Source organism: Tamandua tetradactyla, chromosome 7 (genome assembly GCF_023851605.1).
Source record: "Tamandua tetradactyla isolate mTamTet1 chromosome 7, mTamTet1.pri, whole genome shotgun sequence".
NCBI classification, from domain to species: Eukaryota; Metazoa; Chordata; class Mammalia; order Pilosa; family Myrmecophagidae; genus Tamandua; species Tamandua tetradactyla.
This window is the reverse complement of record NC_135333.1, coordinates 93,060,907-93,081,902: the sequence shown is the minus strand read 5'-3', so window position 1 is coordinate 93,081,902 and position 20,996 is coordinate 93,060,907. Positions and strand designations below refer to the sequence as shown.

The 20,996-nt window shown below is 40.1% G+C and overlaps 1 protein-coding gene and 1 long non-coding RNA gene across 5 annotated transcripts in view; one reads left to right on the top strand and one right to left on the bottom strand.

Annotated features, from left to right (window-relative positions):
• The first annotated feature begins 2,667 nt into the window (after positions 1-2,667).
• TMTC1 (transmembrane O-mannosyltransferase targeting cadherins 1) overlaps positions 2,668-20,996 on the top strand; it is a 284,735-nt gene continuing 266,406 nt past the window's right edge. For 2 of the 4 annotated variants that reach the window (XM_077170430.1, XM_077170429.1), the window contains exons 1-2: positions 2,668-3,130; positions 18,607-18,784. In XM_077170430.1, coding sequence (XP_077026545.1) covers positions 2,826-3,130; positions 18,607-18,784 — 483 coding nt within the window. In that variant the 5' untranslated portion in view covers positions 2,668-2,825. The remainder of the gene's footprint in view (positions 3,131-18,606; positions 18,785-20,996) is intronic. The other 2 variants (XM_077170433.1, XM_077170432.1) reach the window with 1 other exon arrangement.
• Positions 7,307-11,305, bottom strand: LOC143691637 (uncharacterized). The gene is made up of 3 exons (XR_013179625.1): positions 11,144-11,305; positions 10,213-10,321; positions 7,307-7,432 (listed from the first exon to the last, which is right to left on the bottom strand). It is a non-coding gene; the product is annotated as an uncharacterized LOC143691637 (long non-coding RNA).

Sequence of the window (20,996 nt, the reverse complement as noted above, 5' to 3'; positions counted from 1 at the left end):
TTTCTTTCAGGTACATAGTCTATCCTAATTCGCATGAATAACAATCTGTATGAACCTCAGAGAGCACTTCTATACTACTTTATGTTTTGAATTGCTCTGAGTGGACAAAAGGTATCTTAGAAGGTAGTATTGCTCTAATTCTTAGTCCTTTAAAACAAGCAGAGGCTAAGTAACAATAATTAAATCTAATTTCCTTTTGGGCCCCTTTATTAAACAACTGAGTGTGTCACACCTCAAGAGAGAAGCAGAAGGGATAATGGGCTGGCACTTCAATGTAAACCTTCTCTCTCTTATTATAATCACTTTACACTGTTTTCTTGAAGCAGAGCAGCATTGACTCAAGAAATGATAGGGCTGTAAATGAACAATTTAATTAAAACAGCTGTTTATTTATTGGTCTGTCCTTGAGAGGACTTAAGGGTATCTTATTATTTTAAATTAAAGTAACCCCAAATACATCATCTGAACAGAATAGAGACGCCATTGAACCTGGTGTTCTGAGACCGGGAATTGCACTTTGAGGTTTCCTTTGCCTCTTTCCCCTAGAGTTGTCTCTTTGGAGTCCCTAGCACCTTTCTTCAGTTCTCTCCATTGTTATGGAGAACTCTAATACCATTTTCATCTGAAAAGAAAACTACTCAGATAAGAAGGGGCCAGTAGCATTGGGCTGGCCTAGAGGATGAATTGAGGAAGGGGGAAAAACATGCTCTTTTCAAACATCTATTATTAGACACAGCCTATTGATTTAGGACCTTGTCTCTAGAATGCCCCTAGTAACAAATAAGTAAATTACAAGTAGGGGTTGACACATTAACATATTACACCCATAACACTTCATCAAGGACAATTTCACTGTCCTAATTAGCTGTTAACACAAAGCTAGACTTCTATGCTGTTAATGCTGCACAAAGACAAACACACACACACATTGAGCAGCTCTGAACCCCCAGCCCAATACATAGCACATTGAACACAAACTATCCACTTAATATGTATTTTAAATAGATGGGCAGAAGAGGAAACTTGTAGCTGTAACTTGTTTTATGAAGGGAGCGGGTGGCGGGTGTGGGTTCTGGATTAAAACTACCAAGGATAAAAAGTTTTGAGGAGAGGATGGAAAATCCATGCTCTGTATTTTCAGTTTCATTTCTCAATCACTAATTTTCAAGTCCCCAAAAATGAAAGTGAAAATAGGTGAAATGTAGCCTGATTTGGAATATGGTTTTCTCAATTCATTGAGTTTTTAACTGCTCAGCTATATTGTCTTAAATTATTTGGAGGTAGTAAGGAACCACATAAATACTCAATCACAATATCTAAGAACAGTTTCTGCCTCTTATTTATATTTATTACGATAATGGAGCTTTTAAAGGATTTTGGAAGGGGTAGGAACACAATGGTAATTTTTGTATTTTATGTTTTTCTATCAGGATGTCAAATTCTAGTATTTATAATAACACAGCATGGAAACTTACAGGGGCCTGTTTTCAAACCTGGAGAAATCCTAGTACTCCTCACTCCCGGATATATTTATTTACATATTATAATTAGTATTTTTAAAAGAAAATCTATCAGAAAGATAGGAAAATTTCAGGGTCAAAGCCAGAGGTCTTACACAGTTCTCCCCTGATTGACTTAACCGGTATAGTTCAAACAGGTCCCAAACCCAGAAAATAATAATTAGACCTAAGTGATCCACTTGGATGGAAAGAAAAAGTAATTTTTTTGGCATCTCCCCGATCGTCTCAAGTTTATTAAATAAATAAGAAAATGGGGGAGAACTATTTCAGAAGCCGATTCTGCCACTAGATTCGAACTAGAAATCGAACCTGGGACTTTGTGTAAGTGCTGACAAAGGAAAGGGCGACTAAGGAAAACAGCCGGGTGGAGGCTCTGAACAAACCCGGGAAGGGCAGGGAGGAAGTCTTTGGCCAGCGAGACCCTTTTTCTTGGCTTTCGGAGGCTCCATTTCCCCGCGGTCTCCTCCCGGAGTCACCGGCCGGGCTCCTCACCGGGAGGCTGGGATTGCCCGACGCAGCGCCGGGTGGGGGAGAGAAACCGCCGGGCAGGAGATGACAGAGAGGGCGACGTGACGCGGCTGCATTTACCGGGTTCGGAGAGCGTTTCCCCGGGCAAAGCTGCTGCTGTTGTCCGGGGTGCTGAAAAGCCAGGAACTTCCCGGGAAGCAGCGGCCACTTTTCTCTCCGAGGAGTGAGGTGTGGGTGTTTCAGGTTGTGCACCTGCTAAGCCCACCTTGTCCCTGGGCTCAGAGGTTCTTCCCAGACACGTCTCTGTTCAACCTCGCGCTTCCGGAGATGAACTGGGGAGTCAGGGGCTGACCATAGCTGGGCACACCAGGAGGGATCCCAAGGTGCTCCTTCTCTGCCTACCCCGGCCAGGCTCACGGCCGCGACCCCGCCACCTGCGCTCAAACTCTTGCAGCCCGGGAATGCGTGTGCTGGCGGGCTGAGCGCCACGGAGGGCCTGAGCAGAGGGTGGAGGGTGCTAGGGTGTGTGTGTGTGGGAGAAACCGACTCTAGTCCGGGGATTGGGGAGGGTTGGGGTGGAGGCGAGAGTGAGCAGGGCATGCGCAGTTGGGCGGAGGAGGTGGAGATGGCCAGGGGAGGCGGGGGGACTGCTGTTTATTTGCAGCTGGGCCAACTCCGCGGCGCAGGCGGCGGCAGAGCGCGGGGCGCCAGAGGCGAGTCCAGCTGCCGCCGCACCATGCCCAAGCTCACCCCCGGGCAGCCGCCGCGCCCTGCCGGGGCCCGGGGAGGGGAGGATGCCAGACAGCCGGGAGAAGCCAGGACAGCGGTGGCGGCGTGATGGTGGTGACAACCTCTGCCCGCGGCGGCGGCGGCGGGGACCGCGCGCCGTCCCGGCGGCGGGGCTGCGGGCTCGCGCCGGCTGGGGCCGCGGCACTACTGGCCGGGGCGAGCTGCTTGTGCTACGGCAACTCCCTGCGTGGCGAGTTCGTGCACGACGACGTGTGGGCGATTGTGAACAACCCCGACGTGCGTCCCGACGCCCCGCTCCACTGGGGCATCTTCGCCAACGATTTCTGGGGCAAGGGCATGGCCGAGAACACCAGCCACAAGTCCTACCGGCCGCTCTGCATCCTCACCTTCAAGTGAGCCCTTCACCTCGCCCTGGCCGCCCCCTCGCCCGCCGGGCCGGGAGAAGTTGCCGAGCTGGCTGGGCCAGCCGTTTCTATTTCTCGCCGCCGGGTCTCTCCACGCCTCCCTCCCCTCCGGGCTGGCTGGTCACTTTCCTAATCTGGTCGCAGCTCCCGCATCTCTGGGCCCCTGGGGTGATTCGGGAAGCACGAGCTGGGGAGTTGGGAGCGAGTTTTTCTAGTGTCTGCGCTCTCGGCCAGCTTTTCTCTCGGGGCAGGGTTGGGATGGGACTGGCGGAGCCGCCTCCGCATCCCCTCAGCCGGACCCGAACTAAGTGAGACCACGCTGGCCGAACGGGCTCGGGAGGTGTAGAGGGGACTTTGTTGTTTCCTAGTTGGGAATTTCTGAGAGGCTGTTGGGCAGCTTTGCAGATGGGGAGTGCGTCAGCCTCAGTGGGGTCGCGTTCCCGTGAGACGAGGCGGGAACCCTGAGCTGCTAGGGCTGCTTGGGCTTTGGGGAGTTGCAGGGAAGGGAACAGAGGAGCCCTCCCCGTTTCCCACCCCATCCCCCATTCTGCGCCCTTGTTTGTTCCCCAGAGCCCATTCATTCCGGCAAAACCGCTCTAGATCGATATTTATACGAAGCAAAGAAACGCAGAAGCGTAGACTCCTCCGCGGATCCAAGAGTCCCAGCCGAAATAGTTTACCTTTTCATTTATAACCTCGGAGTCATGATTCAGCATTTCTGGTGTGAATAAAGTGAAAGGGGATCAGAGACTACGCAGGTTTGGTAGAGTGGAGTATTTTCTTGAATTTAAAAAGATCTGGCTCCAGACGATACAGGAGAAGGGCTGAACTGAGGGAAGTACTGTGTTATATCTCATGAGCTCGACTTCAGCCTCTTATAATTTGGCTCAGGATTTAGGCTTCTTTTAACGTGGCGGACAAAACTGCTGAACTAATATTGGTTCTCTATCATCCGCGTCTTAAACCTTTTCCAGCGGGTGTAATAAGAACCCGTCTTTATGTAATGACCGTTTGAGCTGCTCCAGCTAGGAGGCCGCGGTCTCTTGACAGGTGACTCTGATGAAAAGGAAACCAGATCAATTGGCAACAATTTATGGGGGCTTCTACTTAGCTCTTCCACTGAAAGTTTAACATTTTAAGGAGGGCGAGGAAATGCATATTTGACTCTGCAAAGAATACTTTAGAAACATTTGTCTTCTTTGAAATTTGTTCTGGTTTTCAGCTGGAAGGTAGCCTTGGGTAGTGAGCGAGAGTTGCTCAGTTCTTTCAGTTTTCCAAATGTTTCTTAAAATCTCCTTGGATGGCACAAATATAAATGTTTAACCTCTAGATCTAGCTGTATTTCCTTTATTACAATGAGGATTGTTTCTGAGAGCATGAGGTGTTGTGGACGCAACAGCCAAGGAGCACTTTAAAAGGTCAGGGTCAAATGCCAGTGCCTCATGGTGGGGGTTGGATAGGGCATTTAAAAAAATGCTTTTTTTTAATTGATGTAGGAGATTGCAGGGGCAGAGAGAGCTGGAGGAAGGAAGTGGGCAAGGAGACAAGGCCATTAGGAAAAGAGTAAATTAGAAGGGATTTGGCAGAGGAGGAGCAAAGGAAAAGGAGAGTTTGCCCCCAGTGGGAGGTAAGCAGTAGGGGTGGATAGGGGAGATGGGGATTAGGGAAGAAGAGGATAACCAAGACTCATCACCTGTAATAACTGATGCCAAAAAAGCAGTTAGCTTGGTGCCTAAGATGCATTGCTCATTGTGTATTGTATCTTTAATGGCTAGTTAAGTCACCATTTTTTTTTTTTTTTTTTTTTTTTGAGAAGGTTGAGTTGCAAGTCTGGAGAGCAGCACAGATCTAATTTGAAAGGGAATGGGGTACCTCTTTAAAAAGGTTTTATTTTGATCAGCCCATATGAGCAGAGAAGCTCATATAAAACTGTGCAGCTCTATACAGTCAGCTGAGGTAAGTCATGCCTTCCAGTGCAATAGCATTGAGCTGGACAAGTATGACAGAGGACATTGGTGACATTAATGTCATCATTAATGATGACATCATGATGACCACATAACCCTAAGGATTGTTGCAAGGAAGGACAGAAAGCCACATTTATTCACTCTTCAGTGTGAACCATGCATTGACTTAGGCACTTTAGGTAGATTGTTTTATGGCTTTTATTTGGGTAGATAGTGAAAATGTGGTTAAAGTGGCCTTTTAAAAATTTGTAATCTCTTTTAATTGTATTCTCAAGTTCTGTTGTTTGAGCAGAAATCGTTGAGATTTAAAACCCATTTTAAAAAACCTTTTTGTTTTTCTTCAGATAATAGTACATTCCCATGCAGTTTTAAGAAGTACAGAAAATAATACAGAGATCCGGTGTACCAAACGGTACCACCTCAGGCGATAGTTCAATACCACAAATAGGAAATTGGCACTTGAGACACTCCACAGACCTTATCAAGTTTCACCACTTTTACAAGCACTCATCTGTATGCGTGTATTTAATTCTTTGTAATTTTGTCACAGGTGGATTGGGTGTGACCACCACCACAGTCAAGTTACAACAATTTTGCTCAGGTTGCGTTTCCCTGCTATGCCAGACACCTCCCTTAGCAGCCCCCTCCCAGCAGCCACTAACCTGTTCTCCATCTCCATAATTTTATTTCAGAAATGATACACAGTGGAATCATACAGTATGTGACCTATTGAGATAGAATTTTTCCACTTAACATAGGAAAGTTGCATGCATCAGTAGTTCGTTCTAGTTTACTGCTTAGTAGTATACCATGATGTGGTTAGACATAGTTTGTCTAACCATTCACGCATTGAAGAGCATCTGAGTTATTTCTAGTTTGGGGCTATTACAAATAAAACTGCTACAAATATTCATGTACAGATTTTTATGTGAACACAAGTTTTAATATCTCTGGGATAAATGTCCTGGAATGCTATTGTGGGTCATATGGTACTTGCATGTTTAGTTTTTAAGAAAATGCCAACCTGTTTTCCAGACGTTCCCACCAACAGTATTTGGTGTTGTCATTATTTTTATTGTAGCCATTTTGATAGGTGTATTATGATAGCTCCTTGTGGTTTTACTTTGCATTTCCCTAAGGTATAATGACCATGAGGATCTTTACATGTGCTTTTTTGCCCTCTGATACACTCTTCAGCAGGATATATCTGCATGTCTTTTGTCCATTTTCTTAATGAATTGTTTGTTTTTAACTATTGAATTTTGAGGGTTCTTCCCAAACTCTAGATACAAGTCCTTTGTCATATTTCTGGCTGATACGTTTTCTCACTCTATAGCTTTTCTTTTCATCCTTTCCACAGAGTTTTTTTTGCAGTGAAAAAGTTAAACTGATTTAAAAAAAATTAAAGTAAATGTATTATCTCTGATACATTGAATCAGCATCACACATTGAGAGTGAGGAATTCCGTTAGAACAAATATAATGCTTGTTGCTTGTATAGAAACTAATTACTAGTTTTCTCAAATAAGAAAGAGGTTAGAAGTAGAAAGTAGGAAATGTATTATCAGAACATCTAATTTTACCTGTTTTGGGGACTGGGACAGTGAAGGCAGTTTGCCAAGATGCTCTGACTGTATCCTATACCAGTTCAGCTGACATGGAACTCTGGTTCTCAGAATTCCCTTGTCTTAGAATTCCCAGTGACTCTGGGTTAGTTAAAAGTGCCGTTCCTAATCAGTAAACAAGTGAAAGCCTACTCAACAAGAAATAACTAAAGACTTTTCCATGTTAAAGATGGGGGAAACTAAGTCAAGTTAAAACTTCATTCAGTCATTTCTTCCACAAATATTTATAAAGTAATCCTTAAGTTCAGGCACTGCTTCAGGCACTGGAGATAAGAATGGTGAACCGGATGGACAATGCTTCTGCTTCCAGGAGCTTCCGTTTTCTTAGGGAGAAGAGGGAGTCAGACAATAAACAAACACATAAATAGTTGAGAAAATATCAGGTAGTGATGAATGCTATGTTGAGAATTAAAACCATGATAATGTAAAGAGACTAGTGGCAGGTGGCAGGCAGGGCCTCTAATTTAAGCTGATGTCTCTTTCAAGGTCTCATGCCAATGCAAAAAACATTTGTTACAGGCATGTTCTAGTTTGCTAGCTGCCAGAATGCAACACACCAGAGACATATTGGCTTTTAATAAAAGGGATTTATTTCGTTAAAAAACTGTGGTTCTTCAGGGCCGGCTGCGGTGGCTCAGCAGGTAGAGTTCTCGCCTACCATGCCAGAGACCAGGGTCTGATTCCTGGTTCCCGCCCATGCTAAAAACAAACAAACAAACAACAAAAAATATATAGTTCTTCAGAGGAAAGGCAGCCAACTTTCAGCTGAGGTTCCTTCTTACATGGTAAGGCACAAGGTGATCTCTGCTGGCCTTCTCTCCAGGCCTCTGGATCCCAACAACTCCCCCCCCACCCCCCCACCCCCACCCCCCACCCCGGGGGGATTCCTTTCTGCATTGCCTAAGGCCTAGTATTATGAGCTGCAAGTGCTGAGATGAGGTATTCTGAGCTGCTTGGGCTGTGCTATGTTGAGCTCTCTCATTTAAGCACCAGCCAATTAAATCAAACATCATTCATTGCAGTAGGCACGCCTCCTAGCCGACTGCAGATGTAATGCGCAACAGATGAAGTTCACTACCATTGGCTCATGTCAACAGAACTAGGCATCTTCACCTGGCCAAGTTGACACCTGAACCTACCTACCACAAGGCACAACTAAAGAGTTGAGGACCTTAAACTCTTGATTTTCTCTCTAGGTTTAGGCTATTAGATCACAGTATTCTACTCGTTTGCTATAAAGTTTTATTTTACTGACGACTTCTGATGGTGATATAAATTATAAGAGTGAAAGTGGGTAGTTTAAAATGTCAGTGTTAAAAAATAGAAGATCTTAATATATGCAGCTGTAAGGATTTGCAGCATTTTAATATTTGGATCTTGAGAGGGTTTTTTTTTTTGCAGCAGCAGCAGCAGTTTGCATCTTTTAGTAACAAACCATATGCAAACCATGAAAATAAAGCACTTGCCTTCATGCCCCAAACCTAAATGAAATGGTGGCAGGTTCCTTTTGGTTCTGTTCCTTTTTTATTTAACCTCTGTAAGAATTCATTTTGAGACAGCTGGTTGCTACAAGTTTGTTTTCTAAGTCAATATAGGAGACTGTTGTCTGGGATGTGTGGCTGAATTGTCTAGGCTGTTCAGTGGCAGAAATAGCCAAAGTAAAATATGATTGGAGGCAATACAGGTTTTACAGTGAGAAATGAAAATTTTATGCCAAGCTAAGGTTATCATAGAAACCCCAAGAAGAGGAGGAGATGCTTTGTATGTAGGATCTGCTTTAGACTAATGGCTGGTGGTATAGAAGGGATGAGAAATGACAGGGCTGTATTCTTGGATTATGGGAGGTTTTGTGTGTATCATGTAGGTGAGTCCCTGAATGAAGGTTCGTAAAGCATTTTCTGCAGCAGTATTCTTTTTATCAACAAAGGTCTTTTATATCTTCCTTTGGAGCTACATTTATATTTTTCCTCGCTTTGGATGCTAAGTCATCCCACATAGAAAGAGGGTGGTAAGGAAGGCTTGATTATACTAAAGGAGTGACACTGTTCCTTTGGCAAATGATAGAAGTTACTATTTTAAGAGGTCCTGTTTGATCTGACCCCTGGCCATCTCTCTGGTTTCTCTTCTCATCACAGAGGCTTCCCTGGCTTCTCATCACAGAGGCCTCCCTGGCTTCTCATTACAGAGGCCTCCCTGGCTTCCCCATCTAAAATAGAAAATTCTCCTCTATGTTCCCCCCTCATTCTCTTAGCCTGCTCGGTCCGGTCACAAACATTGCTTTCTGGCATCATATATTTATTTATAGATTTCCATCTCCTCTTTTACTGTGTTAACTACTTGAGGTGTATCGGTAGTGCCTAAAACCGTGCCTGGCATGTAAAATAGGAGTTCAATAAACTTTTTCAGCTAAATATTTATGGAGAGCTACATGTTTATACTGTAGAAAGAAATCCTGCTTGGGTAATACCTTGGCTTATGTACCTTTATTTTTCTTTAAGAAAAAACTGGAAGCAGACTGGACACACTCAGAGGGTCCCAGTGGGTCCTACTTACTGGGATATTAAGGGACAGCTTTGATTCCAAAAGGGATCATTGTGGCTCTCTAATGTAACCTGCTGGGGCTGTGACTCTTTGGATCTTCCTTCTTTGGGGTGGCATATTGAAATGTAATAGTTGTATTACATGTCTGCATGTTGAATGTGTAGTATACCCTGCTCACTGAAGTGTAGTAGTTGGTGGATAATTGCTGCAAAGTTCAGTGTGGAAGACAGCAGCTGTAGCTTCTGAAGCATATCCCAGATGCATGGGATCTTCTTTGCACACCCTGCTGTCATGAGACTAAAGTTCATCTGTGACACATTCTTGCTTTCTATAAAGAACAGTTATTTTTTTCCCAATGAGGTAGACATCAAATATTACCTGTTGGGTTAAATGAAATATAAAGACTTAAAAATACTTTCTCAAAGAAACTATGGTGACTATGTCTTCCCCTCTCCAGTTATTCCACCAAACACATACCTTTCAAAGAAAAAACTTGCTTGAAATTGGCAACTTAGCTATAATTATAACTAAGATATTTGATGTTGGTCTATTCTAAATTTATTTGCTGATATCTCTTTTTGAGGCCTTCTGGGACTTGCTGTCTTCTACATATGGTTATTGATCTTCTTGTCCCTCCTTTCTTTAGTGCAGTTCTTACTCTGAAAACTAAGGTGACAGTGGTGACAGTAGCTGCCCCTCCTGCCATGTATGGGCTCTTCTTGACTAAACTCCCTTTTCCTTTCCCCTCAGTTTTGCTAATCTCCTCATAGCCAGGTCAGGGTGTGATGCATTTAGTTTGAATCAAAACCGTTAATTTTGGGCGGTGCAATGGTGGCTCAGTGGTAGAATTCTTGCCTGCCATGCTGAAGACCTGGGTTTGATTCCCGGAGCCTGCCCATGCCAAACAAAGAAAACAAAACCTTATATCTTGCTGTTACCTCAATGTGCCAATACCGTCTCTGCACTGTTGTGTTTGCATTGGTGCCTATGAATCACATCCTGTGGTACTTGGGATTCATTAAGCAATAATGATTTGATGATTTCTTCCTGGTACTGTGGGGAAATGCAGAAGAAGAGTAACCAAATGATTAAGGGCCAGAGGGATTTGCCTTAGGGGAAAAACGAGGAGAACCGGATGTTGTTATTTATTGGTTGAATGATCTAAGAAGACTATGGAAACCACTTATAAGCATGTGAGTGCTGTAATGATGGCAAGAGTTGGGAAAGAAGAAAGACCGATGGCAATAGAGGAAGACAGGAGAATGTGCTGTGTGCTTAGTATTGGGCTCTGGAAACCCACCAGGAAAGAGTTGGAAAATCCAGTATATAAGACATTCGAAGCAGATGTTAAAGGAGTATATTGAATTGGGTTGCTTGAGCCAGATCTCTGGGCCCCATATCAGATCTACTGACTTATAATATTATTGGGGTGACGTTAGGCAGTCAGCAGTTATCGCAAGCCTTCCATGTGATTCAGAAGCTTGGGAACCATGAGGATTCAATTGTGGCCTACATTTAATGAGGTTGGGGTGCCATAATCTCCTTAGCATAATGTAGAGGAAAGAATCCAGAGGTTTATTGAGACAGGAACGTTGGGATGTGTTTATCACATGCAGCCTGCATCCACCCTCTCTCCCCTGCACTACATTCCCAGAGAGAGATGATTTTCCCTTCATGTGGCATCAAGAAATACGTTGTTGAAGGATTGTTTGCAATTCTGGGAAGCTCTTAGTGCCTCTCTGTAGGCCAGGTATGATGATGGGAGATGCTGCCGTTGAGGTGGGCTCCCTGATTTCACTGGGGATGATGGGAAACTGTAGTACCAGAAACCAGTGGCAGAGCTGCCCAAGACTGGGTGGGTACACTTACCATAAAGGGCAGCTGAAACATAGAAGCAATCAGAATGTTTGAACTACAGGGATCCTTGGTGACAGCTAATTAAACATGTTGTCCCTAGAGATGAACTAGATGGGCAGCCTTCTGAAATGTTGCCTGTTCTCTAAAACAGGAAAAACTCCAAGTCTCATAGCCAAAAACCAGACTTAAGTCACAATAGCGAGTCACAATGTCTTGCTCAGTTTCTAGACCTGTTCATTGAGGTTGAGCTATTTGAAGTGAGATCAGGACTGCTTGAGGAAGGATCCCAGTTTTTTCCCTAGGATAAATCAGTCTTCCAGAGATGTAGCCTTTTGTTTTTGTTTGTTTGTTTTTTAATCAGAGCTGTTTTTTCAAAGAAGAAAATTAATAGGGAGGTATATACTTTATCTTAAAGCTGTAAGCCCTAAGAACCTCATTATGACCCACCCTTCCAGGTAGTTTTACAAAGAGGCAGAGCAGTTCAGTTGGAGAAGGAACTATCTGCATTCATATGAGTCAGAGATGGCTATTTAGGTTATTTCAGAAAAAAAACATTTCCTACTGCTTGAACTATTTTTAAGTGAGAAATTAAGGCTCAATCAAATAAAATTAAAGGAAAAGATCTTTTCTAATACAAATTTACTTGTACAGTTAGTAAACTTTGATTTAGGATCTTTTGTGTGCTGAGGGAGATGGATACAATGATGCAAAGAAATTAGTGTCTTACATTTAAGAAAAAATGTTATAATCTTTGAGGAAGATAATGAAAGAGATTTAAAAAGCTATTTAGGTGCTCAAAAAAAAAAAAAAAAGAATGGGGATACATTCAAAGTGACACGGACCAAAGATATTTTTCTTTTTGTATAGTATTTTGGGTTAGCTGTCATTACTCTTCTGTGTGGACATTTCCAGTTATCTGAGCTCCTGTTCTAGATTTAGATTTTAGTTCTTTCTATGAACTGAAGACTAATTCCTTGTGATTTGTATTCCAAGAGATGAAAACTCAAATGTTGAAAGGTTCAAACTGATACAGCAATTGAGTGACATGACCTGGACGTAAGGTTATATTCTTTGCCATGTATTAGATACATGGGAATATTTTCTTCTTCCAGGGGAAATACGCTTTCTTTCATTCTGCCACCAAGAAACAGTCATTTTGATCCGTCTTTTCATTTTCCATTTTTGATAGTAGCACAGACCCAAGAAATATTCTATTCCCCTCTTGACTGTAAGAAAAACAATAATGCCTGTACAATGAAAAATAAATGGCTTCAGTTTAGGAATAGGAATAGGCAGGGACTATGGCGAATTGTGAGTAGTTACTTCATTTAAACGGCTACCCAAATGGTTCATGCAGGCATATAGGCTCAGAGTTGCCAGGTCTTATGATATTTCAGGAGAAGCTAGAGATTTTTGTGTCTGGCTTATTTCACTCAGTATTATGTCCATGTTGTCATATGTTTCAGGACTTCATTTCTTCCTACTGCTGTATAATATTCCATCATATGTATATACCACATTTTGTTTATCCACTTCAACTGTTGATGGACACTTGAGTTGTTCCATTTTTTGGCAATTGTGAATAATGCCACTATGAACATTAGTGTGCGAATGTCTGCTGTGTCACTCCCTTCAGCTCTTCTGGGTATATGCCATGTAATGATATTTCTGGGTTGTAGGGCAACTCTATATTTAGTTTTATGAGGAATCACAGAAACATTTGGTTTTGAGGAGTTCCCATTTATCTATTTTTTCTTTTGTGGCTGTTGCTTTGGCTGTAAGGTCTAAGAAGCTACCTCCTGTTACTAGGTCTTGAAGTTGTTTCCCTATGTTTTCTTCTAGAAGTTTTACGGTACTGGTTCTTATATTTAGGTCTTTGATTCACTTTGAGTTAATTTTTGTATAGGGTGTGAAGGAGGGTTCCTCTTTCATTCCTTTGGCTATGGATATCCAGTTTTCACAGGCCCATTTATTGAAAAGACTATTCTGTTCCAGTTCAGTGGATTAGGGGGCCTTGTCAAAGATAAATTGACCACAGATCTGGAGTTCTATTTCCAAACTATCAGTTCAGTTTCACTGATCATTATGTCTATCCTTGTACCAATACCATGTTGTATTGACCACTGTGGCTTTAACATCAGGAAGTATAAGTCCTCCCACTTCATTCTTTTTTTTTTTTTTTTTTAGTATGTTTTTGGTTATTTGGGGCCCCTTTCCCTTCCAAATAAATTTGATAAGTAGCTTTTCCAAGTCTTCAAAATAGATTGTTGGAATTTTGACAAGTATTGCATTGAATCTGTAGATCATTTTGGGTAGAACTGACATCTTAACACTATTTAACCTTCCTATCCATGAGCATGGAATGTCTTTTCACCTGTTTAGATCTTCTTTGATTTCTTTTAGCAGTGTTTTGTAGTTTTCTATGTACAGGTCTTTTGCATCCCTGGTTAAGTTTATTCCCAGATACTTGATTATTTTATTGCCTCTGTGAATGAATTTTTTTTTCCTTAATTGTCTCCTCAGTTAGGCTGTTACTGATTTTTGCAGAAGCTAGAGATTTTTATATGAAATCACCTGATTTTTAAAATGTCAGGAAATTTTTAAAAAGAAAAAAAGGCTGAGAGAAAACAATTTGCGGTTAAGTCTGGTCCTTGGGCAGCCTGTTTGCCCAAGGCTATTGGATATTTATCTTAGTTTCCCCTCTGGATGCTGCTCAGAATAAGTACACTCCTGTATTTCCCTCCCTTCTTTCCTTCTCATCTTCCTTTCATATGTTCATCTATTCATTCAAATATTTATTGTGTGACAACCATGAACCAGCATTGTGCTAAGCACAGGGAATATATACTGAATATGGCAAAATTCTCTTTCCTCTAGGGAACTTGCTATCATTGCTCTCTGTCACCCCTCTGTGGTCTGAGTATCTCCCAGTTCCAGAAACCTACCTTCCTGAGATACAATTTTGAGACACACCTCCCTCTACCTGCATCATTCTGGCACTCTCCTGTGAAGGTGCTCTAGTGTGTGAGTAGTGCCCTCTGGTCTGCTGCCCCACAATGGATGTCTCCCCTTGCCTCTCCTACTCACAGATCTCTTTGCCATCACAGTACCTAATAGGTTCTTCCCTTGCAGGAATTCTTTCCCTAACTAGTAATCATCTATTCCAATGACTCTTGCTCTCTCCTATTATGCTGTTAATTCTTTCTGAGCAGGTGACGTGTCTTACCATGTCTTTGTGTCTCTGAGGTCTGCATCATGCCTGATATGCGGTAGGTGCTTAATACAATAACTGTCGGAATGAGTGGAAATGAAAGTAGTTGATGTGTGCAATTACATGCGTTTGTTTGTTGGAGGACTGGTTTATTTTGATGGCTAGGACACAATACCTCATGGACAGTTTTAATTTGGATCCTTCGCATTTTGTTCTCTTTGATGTCTTAATGTGAATCTTTACTCTTACAACTATTCTAATCTATTTAGGATTAACTAACAATTTCAGCCATTTAAACTCACCATGAATCTCAGTCAGTCATCTAGTACGTTCCCAGATTCAATCTTTTGCAAGCTTGATAGTTATACACTTTATATTTTCATTTAAGTCTTTGATCAAAATATTAAAGAGAGAACATCAGAACCCTGTGACATACACTGGAAGTCACTGTCCAAGGAGAAATTATCCACTGCTCTTGCTGTTTGCTATAAATCTATCTTGTTCCATGTTGTATGCTGGGAAATTCTGAGAGATTTTGATAAGTGCCTTTGTTAAAATGAGGACATGACACAATTTATCGCGTAAATATGATTATCATTCATTTCATGAGCCCATATGCTTTCCAGAATCAGACATTCATTTCTCTTCTTTCACAAATAGACTACGCTCTTGAATTTTGTTGGCATTTTGTCTCAAGGTCACTCTTCTATAGTTTGGAGAATTCACACACCATCATTTTAGACATTTAGGAAGTTCTTCTAACTCCAGGTTCTCAGTGATTTATCAATGTTTAGATCCACCGATGACAAATACTACGTGAGGGACTTTCCTGCCATTACCATATTACTGTAACAGCTCCTACTTAACAATGGGATCTATTTTGGGATCTAATTTAATAAACTCATAACACTAGGCACTGTGTCCTGATCAATTTCCAGAAATAATAGTTTACATGGATAACACCTGCACATTTTTAGATACAATGCATATGGGCCACAGTGGTCACTCATATTCACAACTTTATATCATTTTTGGATGGGGAAAGAAATATATGTTATGTACCTCAAAAAAGTATGGCTATATAGCAATAACACCATCTTTAATGATTTTTTTTTATTTTTCAAATGGTTGATTAACAAATACTTTAGGACAATAGCAAGCCTTCTGTCCTCTTTTAGAAAACACTGCAATTACTTGTAATCCAAATTTGTAATCTAAATTATAATATCTCTGGGAATCAATCAAATACATCAAGAATTTGATTTATTCGATAGCCTGCCTTCCTCTCCATTTCCGTTTTATACTCCACCTTCTGCCCCTGCCTCATACCTGGGCTTTTAATGCAGAAATGTGAGTGTGAGGTGCTATTTAAGTGCCTATAAATAAAAAATTATACTTTTTTTGAGGTACGTAACATTTATTTCTTTCCCCATAGAGGCAGGAGTGGACGCTGGCTCGCTGTGGCTCTCATATACAAATGAACAAGCAGGAATCTTCTGGTTAAGACTTTTTAAAAGTCATAGTTTCTTCTGATCATAATATAATAAAATACTTGTGGAAAATTATGAAACTATAAAAAAGCACAAAGATAAAAATAAAGCCCATCCAAAATCTATGTATATTATTATTTTATATAATTGAGAGTTATTCTATAATGATGATTTTTACCTTCCTTCTTACACTTAACGATAGCTAATCACAAATTAATTCTACAAAATAGTTTTAAACTTTTATTGCTGTATTATATGAGAACTTTGATACGTTTTAATGCTTTTTAATAAATTTATATATATATATCTTTTAAAAACAAAATGAAACTGTACTATATACCATACTTTAATATCCCTTTTCAATAATGATATATTATAAATATCATTCTATGTCAATAAAGATAGTTTCATATAATTATTAAGGGTTCATAGTCGTCTATGATATGACACTTGCAAAAGTTATTTGGTTCCCTTTTGTTGGACATTTAGGTTGTTTTTAAATATTTCAATTTTATAAATAATGTTGTAATATGCTTCCTTGTACATATGTATTTTGAGCACTTTCTTGGCTATTTCTTTTTGGAGATTTTCTTAGAAGTGGGGTTGCTGAGTCAAACAGGTTGTATTTTTGAAAACAATATCTATTGCAAACCTAGAGATCTTCCAACCTCAATACCCACCAATTGGATTTGAGATTGCCTGTTTCCTATCATCCCCATGAGTGTGAATGTATTTTAAGTGAATGGCTTAGTTAGTCTAGAAATCTCAGCTCTATGAAGTGGAAAACAGTGTAAAATCCACATCAGGGGAATAGCTTCAGAGGGGACAATTCCCTGAGGACTGGGACTCAGTATTGGCCCTTTTCATACCTCTGCCTTCCATGGCTTTCTCATTTCTTGCAGCTCCTCCACCACTAATGAGTTCTCTTGTACTAGAATGTGATGCTGTTCTCCCTGCCCTATTTGAAACTGCTAGTCTGCTGCCTGTCCCTTTTTCCTTGTAGGTGTGCGTGGGTTATTTCACACCAGGCTCCTGGCCTGAGCACATAGGGGTGTGCACACATGCACAGGGTCTGTCAGCCCACAGCTAGACCCTCTATTTAGATCCCACCCAACATTTCGTGGTTCTAACCCTGGTTATTTCAGTGGAAATGGAAATGGAATTTATCAGTAAAGATTACACTTAGATCAACGTGTCCAAATAGAGCTTGAGATGTTTAAAATGCTGCGTGAATCAAGTATTTCAAATATGTGCATGTCATTTTGAGTCCACCTTTCATTCTCAATTGTTTTGGCAAAGAGGAGGTATTTCTATAAGAAAAACAAATCAAAGGTATGAAAATAAAGTAGCCTGGGGCTACTAGCTGGTAAAATAATCTGCAGTGTAGGCAACAACCATAGACAGTACCACTTAGCGTGCTTGTGCTCCTTCAGAAAAACCATACCTTGTCCATGTATTTTTTTCTTTAACCTGCAGACTCACTTGGGGACATTTTGTTGTGTTATTAAATCTAAGGCAAACTTTGAAAGTCCCTCTGTTCTGCATCTATCTAAGGAAAGTGTATTTTAAGACATTGAACACTAGATTTCCCTCCTTTTTGTGCTTCTTATTATAGTTTCTTTGCCCTAATCTTAGAATTCATATTCTGAATTCTACATTAGAATTCATACTATGAAGTGTATCATACAAATTATGAAATGCAATGCTTTTCCTTAGCCTTTTTATTTCAGCTGCTGGTGATAAGCATGTACTACCCTGAAGATTCCCTTGCGGTATAGTAATTAATGATGCTTCCAGATGCATAATCTGGAAATTTGGTTCCTGGTGGCACCAAGGGTGAGAGAACAAGTTCATGCCTAGTTTATCCCAATCAAGGATGTGACAATCACAGTCTCAGAGTTCTGTCTCATCCCTGGTAGTTGTGACTTCCCACTCTGTAGGAACTTGCCTTCTCACAGAACTATGGACTTGCCTTCTAATGCTCAACTAATGCTCAGCTACTTAGGAAAAGAACTGCAATGAAAACAGAAGTATTGAGGGTATTTGCACTAGCCATGGAGTGAGGGTTGAAACAGGTTCAGCACTTATTTCTGTGAGGCCAGAGTTTTCTGAAATAATATTGCATTTGCAGTGATTTATCCACATTACTGGGATAGGAGAAAAAGTGATAGTTATTTAAATACAGAGAGTAACTGGAAGTGGAGAATCATTTAAAAATAATTTATTTAATAGTTCGTTTTGTTTTCTTTGTTAGAGAAGTTGATATTTATAGCACAAACATGCACAAAATGCAGTATTCCCATAGGCCCCCCATCACCACCTCACATCGGTGTGGAACATTTGTTGCAACTGATGATAGCACATTTTTATAACTACTATTAACTATATTCCATGGTTTAACTTTGAGTTCATTGTGTAGTGTACTTCCACAAAAATGGGTTTTTTAAATCATTTTTATTCTGTTACCATATATGCAATCTAACATTTCCCCTTTAAATCACATTCGGATATAAATTTCAGTGCTGTTAATTACATTCACAACGCTGTGAGTAGCTTAACTTCTTTTTTTTTTTTTTTTTGCATGGGCAGGCACGGGGAATTGAACCCGGGTCTCTGGCATGGCAGGTGAGAACTCTGCCTGCTGAGCCATTATGACCTGCCTGTGAACAGCTTAACTTTTTAAATGATAGATTCCCTCTGCTTACCTTGTATTTGTGTTCTGTTTGTAGCTAATGCCATTTTTTTTTGTTTGTTTCTGTTTTTGTTTTTTACAGGCTAAACATATTTTTGACTGGCATGGACCCATTCTATTTTCATGCAGTAAATATAATTTTACACTGCCTTGTGACTCTTGTGCTGATGTACACCTGTGACAAAGCTGTCTTCAAGAACCGTGGACTTGCTTTTGTTACGGCATTGCTTTTTGCCGTACATCCTATTCACACTGAGGCTGTAAGTATAACTGGAACTTAATGAAATAATGAAGGAAAAATAAGTAGAAGCATAAGCTAAACTGTTTTTTTCCCCTCTCAAAACCATGTGAAGTCAAAGCCCCACTAAAATGTTTATTATATTCTGTTTGACAACTTTTCTTTTTGAATGTTTAAAATTGCCTTTATTGAACCTCCAGGATTAACTGCTTTTCTCAAAAATTACTAGTATTATTATAGGTAGTAATATATGACCAGTAATAATTTTTTGCAATAAATTAAAGTCCTAGTGTATTTTAAGCAGCAAAGGGCATTTCAGATACTTGTCACATTGACCCATTGTTCCTGTTCTATATTTATTTTTTTTACTTTTTTTCACTCTGCTCAGTAGTTATAATATTTATGATGTAGAGCTGTGAGTGCTAGGAAGAGGACCATAAAAAGTTAAAATTGCATTCTTCAGTGTAGAAGGACAGACTTATGAGGCTTATAAATTGTTTTCCAAGTTATTTAGTAAGAAGTACACTTATTTTGTGGGTGGTGAGAAATTTATTTAGAAAGTATAGATAGTTTGGATCTGTGGCCTTCTTTAAAATATTTACTTAACCGTGCACTGAGATGGTATTATTAAACTCTCTTACTTCGTATTTTGGTAACTGTAGGTGGTTTATTGTATGTGTAGGTGCTGGGGTAGACCATGATTTTCTCCGGGACACATGGGCATGGCACTTTTAAAAGTATCCTTTCCAGAGCCTCAGCCTTCATCTGGAGTACTTGAGAACTCCCCTGTGCTAAAGGCATCAAATTCCTTCTCTTTTCCCTACTCCCCTTTCACCGTTTTTGTTCTCCAAGTTTTAATAAAAATAAGCAATACCTCTTAGCCATCAAAATCTTACTATCATCCAGGTTTTCAGAACTTACAAAGAAACAACTTTCATATATTGGTGTCAGCAAAGCTTCCTTCAGTTAAGACATTCATAAGCCCGGATTAGAGCTTCATTTTTTCTGTGCCTTATACATATTTATGTGAAAAATATAGCATGGCATTAGAAACAGGGCAGGGGGGCCTATGTTTATGTGCTGAATTTAGAAGTGAGGTGGTGTCATGGGGATGCAAAATCATATGCTTATTTAAACTGACACAAGAAGACTGATTTGGCCAGTTGACTTCATGAGAACTGGTTTTGTTAATGTCTATATGACAGACATTTTCCACACAAAATAATACTATTTTAAGCCCAAGGTTTTGACAACAATTTATTTAAAGAGCGTGATGAGGGAAAAATCATTTTATTAAAAAAGCTACATTCTCAAGGGTGCAAAATATTTTAATGTTCCCTACTCTCTCTGAGTATGTTTGGCAGAACATGAGGTATATGTAATAGTTGTTTGGAAACCTTGGTAAAGCCAATGGGCTGTACTTGTGAGAAACTGAAAGTAAATGACTCTAATGACAGGTAACTAATGAGAGGTTTATTTGAATGATTTGCTTTCAAGTAAATTAAAGGAGGACCTGCTTGAGTCATCAGCAGTAGATCATTAAATATAATTTAAGATGAGAGATCACTGTAATCTTTACAGATAACTTTGGAGATAAAAGAATGAAGTCTCTGCTAGGACATGGCTACTTACATTCTCACTTATGTGAACAGCCTATAGAGATGAAAATTAGCAATTGAATCGATGCTGTTCCTATCTCATCCTAATAATAGGTAATATTCAACCATAGATAACTGAAATTATTGAAAAGAAACTCGCTACACCTTTTTTATAAAGAGATATATATTTATATTTAGTAATTATTGATTTTCTTAATTATTTATGATGTCTTGAACCATTGTGTATTAATAATATTTGAAATAACAATACAAAATTTAAAATTTAACTCTTATAATCTCATGGTCACAGAAAATTTAACATATTTTAATATATATGTATCATTATTATAGAGCAGTGGGATAATAAATAAAATAGTTTAAAGCATAACTAGATAATACGTTTTAAAAAATGCTGAAGAAGTCATGACAAGGAAATATGAGCTCAAGAAGAAAGGATACAAAAGGTCTACCATTTAAAGAAGCGATCGTCCATGTTTGTGTAAATGGGAGATGATGGGCTTCAAATTGCTGTGTCATTCAGATCCCACTTGGTACATTTAAAACAGTAATGCTATGGCTTTATTTTAAAATGTCAGTATTTACAATGCACTGGAAGTTAGATCCTTTCAATTATTT